The following is a 12,506-nucleotide window of genomic DNA, read 5'->3' as shown; positions in this document are numbered from 1 at the left end:
CTAACAGACCAGTGGATTACCCGTTAGTCTCTACACGCTGGTCAATAGTCGTTTGAAATTGGCTTCCCTCCAATGGAACCATTTCAACGTCCATATAAATACTTTCTTCCAAGACTGAAAAAGGAGTTGGTCAAATTTAATATTTTTAAGTGTTCAAAGCTTACAAGTGTTTTTCATCTAACGACTAGTGTTTGAGAAAGAGGGACAAGCTACAAAGTTTATATCCACATTACAAGAGACTTGAGCTGCTTTCATAGAGAATAACAAGATCATCAAGCCAAGCTCTCTTTGTTGGAGAAAGAATTATTTTCTTCCAACTTGTAGTCTCTACTCGATAGTAGTAGAAAGAGGCGGAGTAAACCCAGTGAAGAGTTGAAAAACCTAGTGGAGTTCACGATTGACTTTGTGTTCAAAGCGTGAACGTCCAGTTATTGTACTAAGGGACTAGTGCAATCCTCCTAGGAGTTCCAAGGAGAAGAGTGGAGTAGGCTGCGTTAGCCGAACCCCCCCCCCCCCCCCCCCCCTCTCTCTCTCTCTCTCTCTCTCTCTCTCTCTCTCTCTCTCTCTCTCTATCTACCTACCTACCTACCTACCTACCTACCTACCTACCTACCTACCTACCTACCTATCTATCTATCTATCTATCTATCTATCTATCTATATATCTATCTATCTATCTATCTATCTATCTATACTTACTGCTATATTCATAACCAAAACCAACATTTTACAAAGATTAAAAATTACGTGCAAATAAACTTTAAAAAGGGTTAATTCAATTTTAGTTGTGCATACTCCCAAAATGTTAAAGTCACCTCTTGGGTACTTTAACGAATTGTGTAAGTTCTCTAAATTTATACACGTCTATTCACCCCCTCCCCCTTATAGACTTATACTCTAACTGTCACCGGGACCAACATTTATCATTAATGATTTTTCTCATAAAGTCTTGGTTTACTTTTTGAAACATAAAAATGAAGCATTTTCTATTTTCAAAAGGTGAAAAATACTTGCTGAGACTCAGATAGGGAAAAGGTTTAAGAAGTTCACAACGGATAATGACTTGAAGTTCAGTGAGTCAGATTTCAATGAGTTCTGCGTAGCTAATGGAATCGCCAGGCACAAGACCTTGGCAAGTAAACCCTAGCAGAATGGTGTTGTAGAACGAATGAACATGACGCTATTAGAGAGAGCTAGTTGTATGCTCTCTAATGCTGGGTTGCGGAAGCAACACAATTTTTGGGTCAAAGCTGTTTCTACTACATGCTATTTAGTGAATAGATCTCCGTATTCATCCATTGGTTTCAAAATTCTAGAAGAGTTTTAGTCAAGTAACCTCGTTGGTTATTTTGTCTTGAAAGTGTTTGGATGTCCTGCATATGCTCATTCTGGAAAATTATATCCTAGAGCTATCAAATGCATTTTCTTGGCTATGCCCCTGAGTCAAAAGGTTCTCATCTATTGCCTCTTGATTCTCAAAAATTATTCTAAGTTGAGATATTACTTTTGATGACAATGCATTACTTTCTTCTAGAAAAGATTCTATTGTTCCTAGTACAAGTGATAAACAAAGTACTAGAGAGAATGTGGAGTTAGAACTGAGGCCTAGTGACAGTATTATTATTGTTGATGATAATATTACAGATGATGTATCTATTGGTATTGCACCCTCTCGTTGAGCCACAACAAGAATATTCTATTGCCCAAGATAGGCCTAGGATGACAATTAAAAAAACTGCTAGGTATGTTGCTTATGTTGAAGTCCACTTGGTTGCTTATGTTGAAGTTCACTTGGTTGCTTATGTTCTTTTAGTTGCGCAGGAGGTTGATAGTGATCCATCCTACTATTTTGAGGTTATTTCATGTACTAACTCATCCAAGTGGTGGTTCCTATGCAAGAAGAGATGGAAAATCTTCACAAAAATAAGACTTGGGGGCTGGTAAAGTTGCTAGAGGGTAAACACATATTGGTATGTAAGTGGATTTAAAAGAAATAAGGAATCCCTGGAGTTGAGAAAGCACGATGGATGACACGGTTGGGTAGCAAAGAAAATTATTGGCATGGAGATACACAAGGATAGTCAAGCTAGTAAGCTTTATCTATCCCAAAAAAATATGTTCGAAAAGTGCTTGAATATGTCTAATTGTAAACTCGTGTCTACTCTACTTGGTGCACACTTTAAGTTATCTTCTAAACTATGCCCTAAGTCAGACGCTGATGTGGCTTATATGCAAAAGGTTCCTTACTCTAGTGTTGTATGTAGGTAGTATTATGTATGCTATGGTATGCATTAGACATGATCTAACTTATGATGTAAGTGCTGTGACCCGATATATACATAACCCTGGTAAGAAATATTGGAACGCTATCAAATGGATTTTACAGTACATGAGGGGTATTTCTTCTTTGGGCATGGTTTTGTATCAGAATTCTTCTATACCTATTGGCATTGTGGGCTTTGTAGATTCTAATTATGCTGGTGATCTTGATAGATTTCGGTCACTTTTTAGTTATATTTTCAATTTTTGTAATTGTGCTATTAGTTGGTGGAAAGTTAACCTCCAATCCCACTACTGGAAATTCTGAAATTTCCGACCACCTGAAAGTGATCTTAAATCAAGTTGAAAGTCTTGTTCCGACCACTTTTGGTATCCAGAAAAACCTTTGTTGCTATTTCCGACCACTTTTTGGACTTTTTGGTATCAACTTAATTTAAGATCATTTTCAGGTGGTCGGAAATTTCAGAATTTCCAGTAGTGTCCATTGCTACATTATCCACAACTGAGACAGAATATATTGCAACAACATAAAGCAATTTGGATACCAGGATTAATTTTGGAACTTCATGTTTCACAGAATTAGACTATTGTGTTTTCAAATAGTCAAAGTGCTTTTATCTCACCAAGAATGATACTTATCATGTCAAAACCAAATGTATTAATGTTACACACACACACACACACACACACACACACACACACACACACACACACACACACACCACACACACACACACACACACACACACACACACACACACACACACACACACACACACACACACACACATATATATATATATATATATATATATATATATATATATATATATATATATATATATATATATATATTATTTCATCCGAGACGTCATAGTTGCAGGTCATATAATCATTCAGAAGGTCCATACAGTTGAGAATAAGACACCCATGCTCACCAATCCTCTTTCTATTGCTAAATTCAAGCAATGCTTGAATTTAGTTATTTGTTCTAATTGTTAACTTTCTAATGGATTTGATGAAAGATGGAGATCGTTGACAAAGTATTGTAGCTAACAATCCATGAAAATTCATGTTAATTCTTCATTTGCCACGTTCTACATGAAGACATCATTTCTTCATTTGGTGCAGAGTGACAACACCGGCATTTGCTCTCCTCCAAGCATTATTACCGCATGTATCTAATCTTCGATCAATGTCACCTTTTGTTGCATGCATGTAGTATAAATATATACTTTTCGTGAGGATGAGACTGTCATTATAGCTATGAACAGAGTTGTGATGCTGCCGTTTGCACAAGATTAAGAGAAAAAAACAAAGAAGAACGTAACATGAATGGGCGATTTCTCGATCCGATCGCAAAAATCTGTATAGGTGAGGGCCTTTTGATTGATGAACTTGTGATTAGGCAAACTGAGCCGTTGATCAGCTTTCGAGCTTCATTTATGGGTTAGGATTATTTATCTTAACAATGCTCTTATACAAAATTATCTATAGAGTATAATTTAGGCATTAATATTAATCTTCATATCATTAATATAATTTTTAAGCTTTTGTAATTTAAACATCCTAATCCTAATTCTAATTTCTAATTATGATTCCAATTTGCAAGTGCTCAAACCTTACCAGACACAGTATATTTGGTTTGTTTTGCCTTTTTCATTTCCTTTGTAATAATTGCAATATTTGTTAATTGATGGTAATTAATGGTGTTATGGAATAGAATAATTGACTAATAGAGGATCGAATTCTTGAACTTTGGCTAAGGATGGATGAGTCCCTTCTACTCAACCACGCCCCCTGGGTTTTATTACTTGCTCTTCAAGTTGGTTGGATTATTTGTTTAAATTTTTAACAAAAAATGACATTTTTAAGTGATTATTTTGTGGTACAAATATATGTGGGGTCCACTTCTTATTTAGATCGGGTCAAAGTGAATATGCACTCTTCGTAGTGAGACGAAATAATTGATATATTGTACGCTCAAAACGGATAATGTGAATGAGAAATTTAGTCTTAAAGTAGACCCATTTGAATTGGAAAATGAAATTGGGAGGGCTTGGAAGAGTAGTTTTTGTCCCACATTGATTTAAGAAGTAGATTTGCACCACTATATATACAATAGTACCCTTTTAGAGAGAGTTTGACTTGTATAATTTAAGTTGTGAGAGGCGTATTTGTTTGAGTACAACATTCAAATCGTGATTCATTCACTCCTAACACCATCGGGAGGAAGCGAATTGATTTTTAAAGAAACAAAACCTTGATCTTTCATCGTTTATTCTGTGAGTTTATATTCTTAGAATTGAATCTTTTTGTTTTTATTTTTGTATAAATAAATTTGATCTTTTGGTTTCGTACCTATTTTGGTTGGGATTAATATTTTTATAAATTTGAATCTCGTTGTTTATTTATATATAAATTTGTTATCAATTTATTCTCCCTTACACAATCATCTTGGTAACTACAAGATTTTAAGTTCAACTCATTGACTTTCTTGGTCCATCAACTATAGACAATCTAAACAAGTTTACTTCCTTGTGGTATACTTTACAAACTAAGGTTACAAAGCTAAATTTACCAAATGCACACGTAATAGTTGCAATTATATTGTATAATGTACATTTAATACAAAAATAATGTACATTTAGTTTATTAAAAATGTACATTTTATTATGGTCCACGTAACATTGTGTGGACCTTTGCCCCCCACGTAATAGTTGCAAGTATACTTATGATATGATTGACTTTAACACAAATTTATCTAATAAATCTACATCAACTTGTACAAAATGTCACTAAAAATTTGATACAGATATAGCATTACCCATTTCAAAGTGGCTTATCTGGTTGAAAAAATTTTGTTTGTGGACTCAAAAATGGTCTCCTTTGTTTACTTGATTGGGTAAGATGTGTAAATTATGTACCATGTAACCATATCCTTTCAGACAAAAAAAAAAAAAAAAAAAAAAAAAAAAAAAGTGTAGGGGTTATAAATACAACAACTGAAAGCTGCAATTATCAACAAATAGTTAACAGAGCAGCTGTTCATCAGGAATAGGAATATTGAAAACATCAGCCAAAGCTCACTAGGGAGTATTTCAGATGTAATTTGTATATACAAGAAAAGAAGTGACAAATTTTTTTTTTCTTTTTCTTTCTTTGAAGGAAAACCTTTGCTTCATCATGGAGGAGTTTAAGCAGAAGCTGCAGCCTCATCTTCCACCATCTGTGATACCGGAAGAAGGGTGCAAATAAGGTTTCGGTCTCCATACACGTTGTCCACACGCCCTGATACAACACTTATTTTTGTTAGTTATTCGCCTCATTCGAGAAAAATAGAATTGCAGAATGTAACCAACGGAACCACAGGATATGGTTTTAAGAAGGATATGACAACCAAATAGCCAAAGAACTCTGAAAATATACCTGTAGTTGGCCAGAATTTGGCAGTCTTGAGCCATTGAGCAGGGAAGGCAGCATACTCCCTAGAGTACGGTTTTGTCCATGCATCCGCCATAAGTAGCGAGGGAGGATGAGGGGCATTCTGCAACGTACAGCTCGTTAGTTTCTTCTATTTTCGTCTGACAAGGCTCGGGGAGAACGAAAACAAGCAAAGAAACATGCCCAGAATCCATAAGATCGAGATTTTTACCTTAAGAACATTGTTGTTAATATCGAACTTGCCTTTCTCGATCTGTGCAATTTCTTCTCTGATGGAGATAAGTGTGTCACAGAACCTATCTAACTCTGCCTGCAAAACATATACCCCCAGCATACACAAATACTTTAATAACTTCTAAATGAATATAATGAAGCACTTCACTACTGGTTAGTATGAATATGTATAGGGCTCCTCAGCTCAGCTCGTTCGTACCTTGCTCTCACTTTCGGTTGGCTCAATCATTAGCGTGCCAGGGACAGGCCACGACATGGTCGGTCCGTGAAATCCATAGTCCATAAGACGTTTAGCAACATCTTCGGCCTCTATTCCAGCAGTGTTCTGAAGCAGTAGTGGTGTCCCGGTTATGGTTATGGAGAGGCAGAAGAAGTAAAATATATATAGTTTATAGAAGTATAGCTACCTTAAAGCCCCTCAAGTCGATAATGAATTCATGAGCAACGGTTCCATTGACACCACGGAATAGAACGGGGTAGTGCTTCTGTTAGTTGAGCAAACCACAGAAAGAATATAAGAGAGAACATATGGATTTATAAGGTCATGAGTTAGACTAGCTAATTGATTAGATTGACTCAATCTTAGATTATAACACAGGCCAAATAATCTCGATCTTGAATGATACAGAACCAATCACGGAAACAAATAGTACAATAAGAAGAAAACGGACCTCTAAACGCTTAGCCATGTAGTTAGCATTCAATATAGCTATCTTTGATGCATCAGTAAGTCCCTGGGAGCCCATCATGGCAATGTAGGTATATGATATCGGCAAGATAAGAGCAGAACCCCAAGGTGCAGCTGAGATAGCACCAAGAGGCTGGCTCTTGTCTGGGGATGGGATGCCTCCAGTTGGTACCTTCACGAGAGGCGAGCATTAGAGATGTTGCAAGTCGAAAAAATAAGAGAGAATATATAGGTTTATAAGGCCATGAGTTAGACTAGCTAATTGATTGGATTCAGTCGTTTAAAGTTAAGGGCATACCACAGGATGTGAGGGTAAAAATGGTGCCAAATGCTTCTTCACACCAATAGGACCCATGCCAGGACCGCCTCCACCGTGAGGAATGCAGAATGTCTTGTGGAGATTTAGATGGCAAACATCGGCACCAATAAAACCCGGGCTTGTCAAACCAACCTATGAAGACAAATAAAAAGCCAAAGACAGAAAGAGGATCAAATTTTGCATCATATATGGTTATATACCAAACAACTAGGAAAAAAAATTCAGGATAAGGAATAGGCCTATTCCCGGGAATGCTACTCCATTCCAGGCCTACTCCGCGAACCAAACATGCTGCAAAAGAAATAATACCTACCTGAGCATTCATATTGGCTCCATCCATGTAAACTTGGCCACCGTTGTCATGAATTATCTTGCATATCTCATCGATGCCTTCCTCATAGACTCCATGCGTGGAAGGATACGTAACCTAGTATTCAAATTTCGAATTCTCAAATTCACAAAACACAGTTTATAAACCTCACTAAAACCATGAAGTATACTATATATACATACCATCAGAGCAGCCAGGTTATCCTTATTTTTCTCAGCAGCCTTCCTTAATTCCTCAATGTTAATGTTCCCTTTCGCATCAGTCCCAACAGCAACGATTTTCATCCCACACATGGCAGCACTCGCGGGATTTGTTCCATGTGCTGATACCGGTATGATGCATACATCGCGGTGATGGTCACCTCTTGCCTACCGTAAAAAGGATATATGAAGCTAAGTCAGAGGTTCAAAACTAGAAATGCTCATACTACAACTATCCAAAATGGATACGAGGTGAACACGGGAAGTAACAGTTTATAACAGGGGTGTTTGGTAAATTAACAATATACCTGATGATATGCACGAATAACCATCAGTCCAGCATACTCTCCAGAAGCACCAGCATTTGGTTGCAGGGAGAAGGAATCAAATCCTGTAATTGTACACAATAGGGCACCCAAATCGTCGAACATTTCCTGGATGAAAAAAAAGTCGGTCCAATTATTAGTTCAACACGAACAGATCAAAGTAAACCAAATACGTACTATATATGGGCCGGTTTTTCAGATTATTGCAGGTAACGAACCTGATATCCTTCGGCCTGTTCAACGGGAACAAACGGGTGAATATCTGTAAAGCCAGGCCATGTGACAGGCATCATCTCTGTGGTAGCATTCAACTTCATAGTACAGGATCCAAGAGGAATCATGCTATGGCACAGAGATAAGTCCTTTGCTTGCAGTCTATGAAGGTACCTAAGCAACTCGTGCTCGGTGTGGTACCTAAACAAAGGAAAGAATTATATACGCCAATACACACACACACACACACATATATATATATATATATATCAGAACAAAGATGAGTAACATCCAATAAGAAAAAGCCATACATGTTGAATATTGAGTGAGTTAAGAATGGACTCTCCCTTACTAGCCCAGTAGGGATCTTGTTTTGAACTTCTGCTGCAATGGATTCAGCACTGAATGGCACCTGCAAATTCACAATAACACAAGAGTTAACAAGGAAAACAAAATCAATACTACAATGGCACTGGGCTATAACGCACATGGGTCAAACCACACTAAAAGACTGAATCCAATCAATTAGATATAGTCTAACCATGACCTTATGAACCCATATGTTCTCTCTGGAACTCTTAACAAAAGCAAAAGGAGCAGTACTTACTGGCTTTCCACCAGCAAAAACTTTGAATAGTTTGTCTACATCTTCTAAGGTGGTTGTCTCATCAAACGATACGGTGATCTGAAAGGAAAATGCAGGTCTAATTACTTCACAATATAAGTAGCAGGAGGCACCTTTTCTGGTATAAAAGCTTATGCATGGAATCAATAAGATATTGAGTTTTTTTTCGTTAAATACTTTACAAAGTACACCTAACCAGACTTACAGTATTGCTGTCCACAACCCGCAAGTTAATCTCATGTTTGTATGCAGCTTCAGCAATTGCTTTTGCATCAGTGCACTTAACCTTCACAGTGTCAAAGAAGGGAAGTTCCTGTACTTGTACTGTCCCCAGCTTTTTCAGCCCAGATGCCAAAGTTCCAGCAAGACCATGAACACGTTGTGCAATTGTTTTAAGCCCTTCAGGTCCATGATAAACAGCATACATGGCAGCCATATTGGCAAGCAATGCCTGCAGTGCAGCAAAACAAAATTTATATTAAATAAGCAACTTGTTGGGCGGAGGCTGGTAAAGGGTCAAATCCATCAATTGGTGACTAAATTTATTGTTGGGTGGAGATAAGTAAAAGGCCAAGTCCAGCATCTTCTTGAAAATGTGATGACGGTCTATAAGAAAATAAAATTGAGCTTTCGCTATAAACATTTGATCTTAGCAAGTGGGATTGTTAGGCAAAGTCCATCAATTGGTGGCTAGAGAATTTTAACCACCAAGTCTGCCTAGGGGTATAATTCAGATTATCCGAACTAATACCCGAAACCCAAACCAAATCTTTAATTTCAGGTGAACTCGAATAAGTATTGGTTCTGATATATTTAATTATGGTATATCTGATTATAAATTCGATTCTGATATCAGGTGTTACAATTTTATATATTTATATACAACCTGAAATCCGAACTAACCAAAAATTTTATTATAGATATAAAAATATAAATCATATATTGACTACTAAATGTAATTTATAGTTAATATTATATTACACTTTTAATTTATTATTAGTATTTTGTCTTATTTTAAGGATGATAGTATACGGACAACTATAAATACACCAATACTCAAATTATTTTGAAACTCAAAATTGATAAAAATAAAATTTTAGGTATATCCAAACTAACCCAAATTAATTTCACCTGAACAAAACATATACAAATTAAATTTGGTTTGGATATCAATGTCAAAAATATCACCAGAAATTTTTCGGAAATTCACCCAAACCGACCGAACCGACACCTACCCAACCCTAACCCTTAAAAATGTGATGGCCGTTTATAAATTAATAAAGTTGTGCCTTCGCAAAGCATAATGGTAAGCGCTTGATTCTAAGAAAAGAATTAATGGGCGAAAGCCAGTAAAGGAAGGGCCAAATCCATGGCCACATAAATTGTTGGGCAAAGGCCGATAAGGGCCAAGCCCAGTACCTTAGAGTTAATAAAGTTGTGTATCCGGCCAAGTCTAGCACCTTAGAGTCTAAGGTTAATAAAGTTGTGCCCGGCCAAGTCCATCCATCACCTTAACTTATCTCCCAAAGAGTCTAAAGTTAATAAAGTTATGCCCGGCCAAGTCCAGCACCTTAGCTTATCTCCCAAACAGTCTAAAGTTAATAAAGTTGTGCCCGACCAAGTCCAGTACCTTAGCTTATCTCTCAAACAATCTAAAGTTAATAAAGTTATACATGACCAAGTCCAACACCTTAGCTTATCTCTCAAAGAGTCTAAAATTAATAAAGTTGCACCCTTCACTACAAACCACAGTTTTTGGGATAGTAAGTGCTTCATCCTAACCCAACTTCACTAACAAGCCATAATTTTCAAAATAGCATAACTAATAAGCAATGACAAGAATGTTTCATATGAATAGAAATATTAAGCATTGAATAATACCTGGGCAGTGCAAATGTTGCTGGTAGCTTTGTCCCTACGAATATGCTGCTCCCTAGTCTGCATTGCCATACGCAGAGCAGGCTTCCCAGAGGAATCAACACTAACCCCAATAATCCTTCCCGGCATCATTCTCTTATACTCTTGTGATGTAGCCAAGAAGGCAGCATGGGGTCCTCCATACCCCATGGGAACCCCAAACCTCTGAGCTGACCCAACCACAATATCCGCCCCCAATTCCCCCGGAGGCTTCAGCATTGTCAAAGCCAACAAATCAGACGCCATCACCACCTTCACCCCATGGGCATGCGCGTTCTTGATGAACTCCCCATAGTCCAAAACCTCGCCCTCCGTCCCGGGGTACTGAACCAGCACCCCGCAAACATCCCCACTCTTGTAATCAATGTCTTTCAGATCAGCCGTCACCACTTTCAGCTCGAACCCATCGGCCCGGGTTTTGCAGATATCAATGGTCTGGGGGTGACAGTTGCTGGCTATGATGAAAGTTTTCTTCTTCCCTTTGAATATATTGTTGCACATGGCCATTGCCTCAGCTGCGGCGGTGCCTTCGTCTAATAGAGAGGCGTTGGACATGGGGAGACCTGTGAGGTCTGTAATCATGGTCTGGAAATTTAGCAGGGATTCCAGGCGGCCCTGGGAGATCTCGGCCTGGTATGGGGTGTATTGGGTGTACCAGCCGGGGTTTTCCATGATGTTTCTTAGGATTACTGGGGGGACAAAGGTGTTGTAGTACCCCATTCCTATGTAGGACTTGAAAACCTTGTTTTTGGAAGCCAAGTTTTTCATGTGCTCAATCATCTGAGCCTCGGTGAGGCCATGGTCAAACTTGGGGAACTTCATGGAGTCGAGACGGATGGACTGAGGCACGGTGGCGTCGATCAGAGCGTCCAGGCTTGGAAAGCCGCAAAACTCCGCCATCTTCGACTGGTCCTCCGGGGTCGCCGAGTTGTGCCGCCGCGGGAAAGTGTCGCTCGGCTTCAAAGCCTCCACGGAAATGGACCGCCTCTGCTGATGGCTCGCCGGAAACCCAGCTCCGGCGCCGGAGTACCTCCGCTGGTTTTCGTACATTGCGGCGCACGGGGCTAACGAGGAAACGTACCTCGCCGGCCGGTGCAACGCCGCCGCCGGCGTCTCGTTCGCGCGAAGCTGTTTGGCCTCGTGAACCAGCCGCCTCAGAATCGCCCGGTTAGCAAGCTTGCGAGCACGCTCCATTGCCGGAAATTCAAGAAAACCCAAGACTTTTACAGAATTCACCCGGAAAGGATGAAAGGAAGAAGAGCTTTGCTCGGTTTACATAAAGGCCATACAGAGATATATAGTACTATACATGAAGCTTTTCACTGTACACTAGGGGAGTGGAAAATGACAGTGAAAAAATCTGGGTAATTTTTGAAATTTCGTGTATTTTTGTATGGAAGGGAACGAGTGGGAATGGATTGGGAATAAGTGGATGGAATGGAAATATTGGAGAAGAATGGAAAGAGAGCCGCAAAAAAAAAGATGGGATTATTAGGAAATGGAAGATTCTGTTCTTGGCCACTCGGGTGGCAAATTCTCTTTCACTGCTGGCTTATCGGAATCCCTCACCTCACAATTCTCTCACACACCCACATCGGTATCTATGGATATGTATGGTTTATCACCAAACTTTTAGGATCTGCGAGAAATAGTAGAATTGCGACTAGCAAGTAGGATCATATTTGTCCTCACCCCTTAGCTTGGTCCTTGCGGATACACACCAACCTTCACTACTGCTCAATATAAGTCATTCTATTAGTCAAGTACCTTGTGATTTGATGACATTAATGTGATCCTGCTAAATGGAAAGTTACAGATTCAAATCTCATCTCAATTAAGAATGTTGATTGATTTTACTTATCCCATTTAATTTTCTATATTTATTCATTAATCATTAGCTAATTAGGATGTTAGCTAAAGCTTTTGGTA

General features: G+C 38.6%; 1 protein-coding gene across 2 annotated transcripts; it reads right to left on the bottom strand.

Moving 5' to 3' along the window:
- Window positions 1-5,254: 5,254 nt before the first annotated feature.
- LOC109185015 (glycine dehydrogenase (decarboxylating), mitochondrial) lies at window positions 5,255-12,171 on the bottom strand. Of its 2 annotated transcripts, none has more exons than XM_019335010.1 (15): window positions 10,542-12,171; window positions 8,843-9,111; window positions 8,643-8,778; window positions 8,347-8,447; window positions 8,041-8,236; window positions 7,805-7,930; window positions 7,479-7,664; window positions 7,279-7,392; window positions 6,945-7,097; window positions 6,630-6,818; window positions 6,366-6,443; window positions 6,158-6,283; window positions 5,936-6,034; window positions 5,710-5,827; window positions 5,255-5,571 (listed from the first exon to the last, which is right to left on the bottom strand). In XM_019335010.1, exons 1-15 carry the CDS (start codon window positions 11,769-11,771, stop codon window positions 5,477-5,479), a joined length of 3,216 nt encoding a protein of 1,071 aa, XP_019190555.1. In that variant the 5' UTR covers window positions 11,772-12,171; the 3' UTR covers window positions 5,255-5,476. The 2 variants fall into 2 exon arrangements, with proteins under 2 accessions (XP_019190555.1, XP_019190556.1); XM_019335011.1 differs by having other exon boundaries at window positions 5,271-5,571; window positions 8,643-8,720; window positions 8,866-9,111; window positions 10,542-11,771.
- Window positions 12,172-12,506: the final 335 nt, after the last annotated feature.

This window comes from Ipomoea nil, unplaced genomic scaffold (genome assembly GCF_001879475.1).
Source record: "Ipomoea nil cultivar Tokyo-kokei standard unplaced genomic scaffold, Asagao_1.1 scaffold1303, whole genome shotgun sequence".
Lineage (NCBI taxonomy): Eukaryota > Viridiplantae > Streptophyta > Magnoliopsida > Solanales > Convolvulaceae > Ipomoea > Ipomoea nil.
Note: the sequence above shows the minus strand (reverse complement) of the source record. Positions and strands in the feature narration are given on the sequence as shown.

What these genes read in the sequence shown, in the direction of transcription:
- LOC109185015 (XM_019335010.1), bottom strand. Translation starts at nt 11,771, where the DNA reads ATGGAGCGTGCTCGCAAGCTTGCTAACCGGGCGATTCTGAGGCGGCTG. An exon ending in TTATTCGTGCATATCATCAG is followed by an intron (nt 7,665 to 7,804) that starts GTATATTGTTAA and finishes TTTTTACGGTAG; the next exon opens with GCAAGAGGTGACCATCACCG. An exon ending in GAGCCAATATGAATGCTCAG is followed by an intron (nt 7,098 to 7,278) that starts GTAGGTATTATT and finishes TTGTCTTCATAG; the next exon opens with GTTGGTTTGACAAGCCCGGG.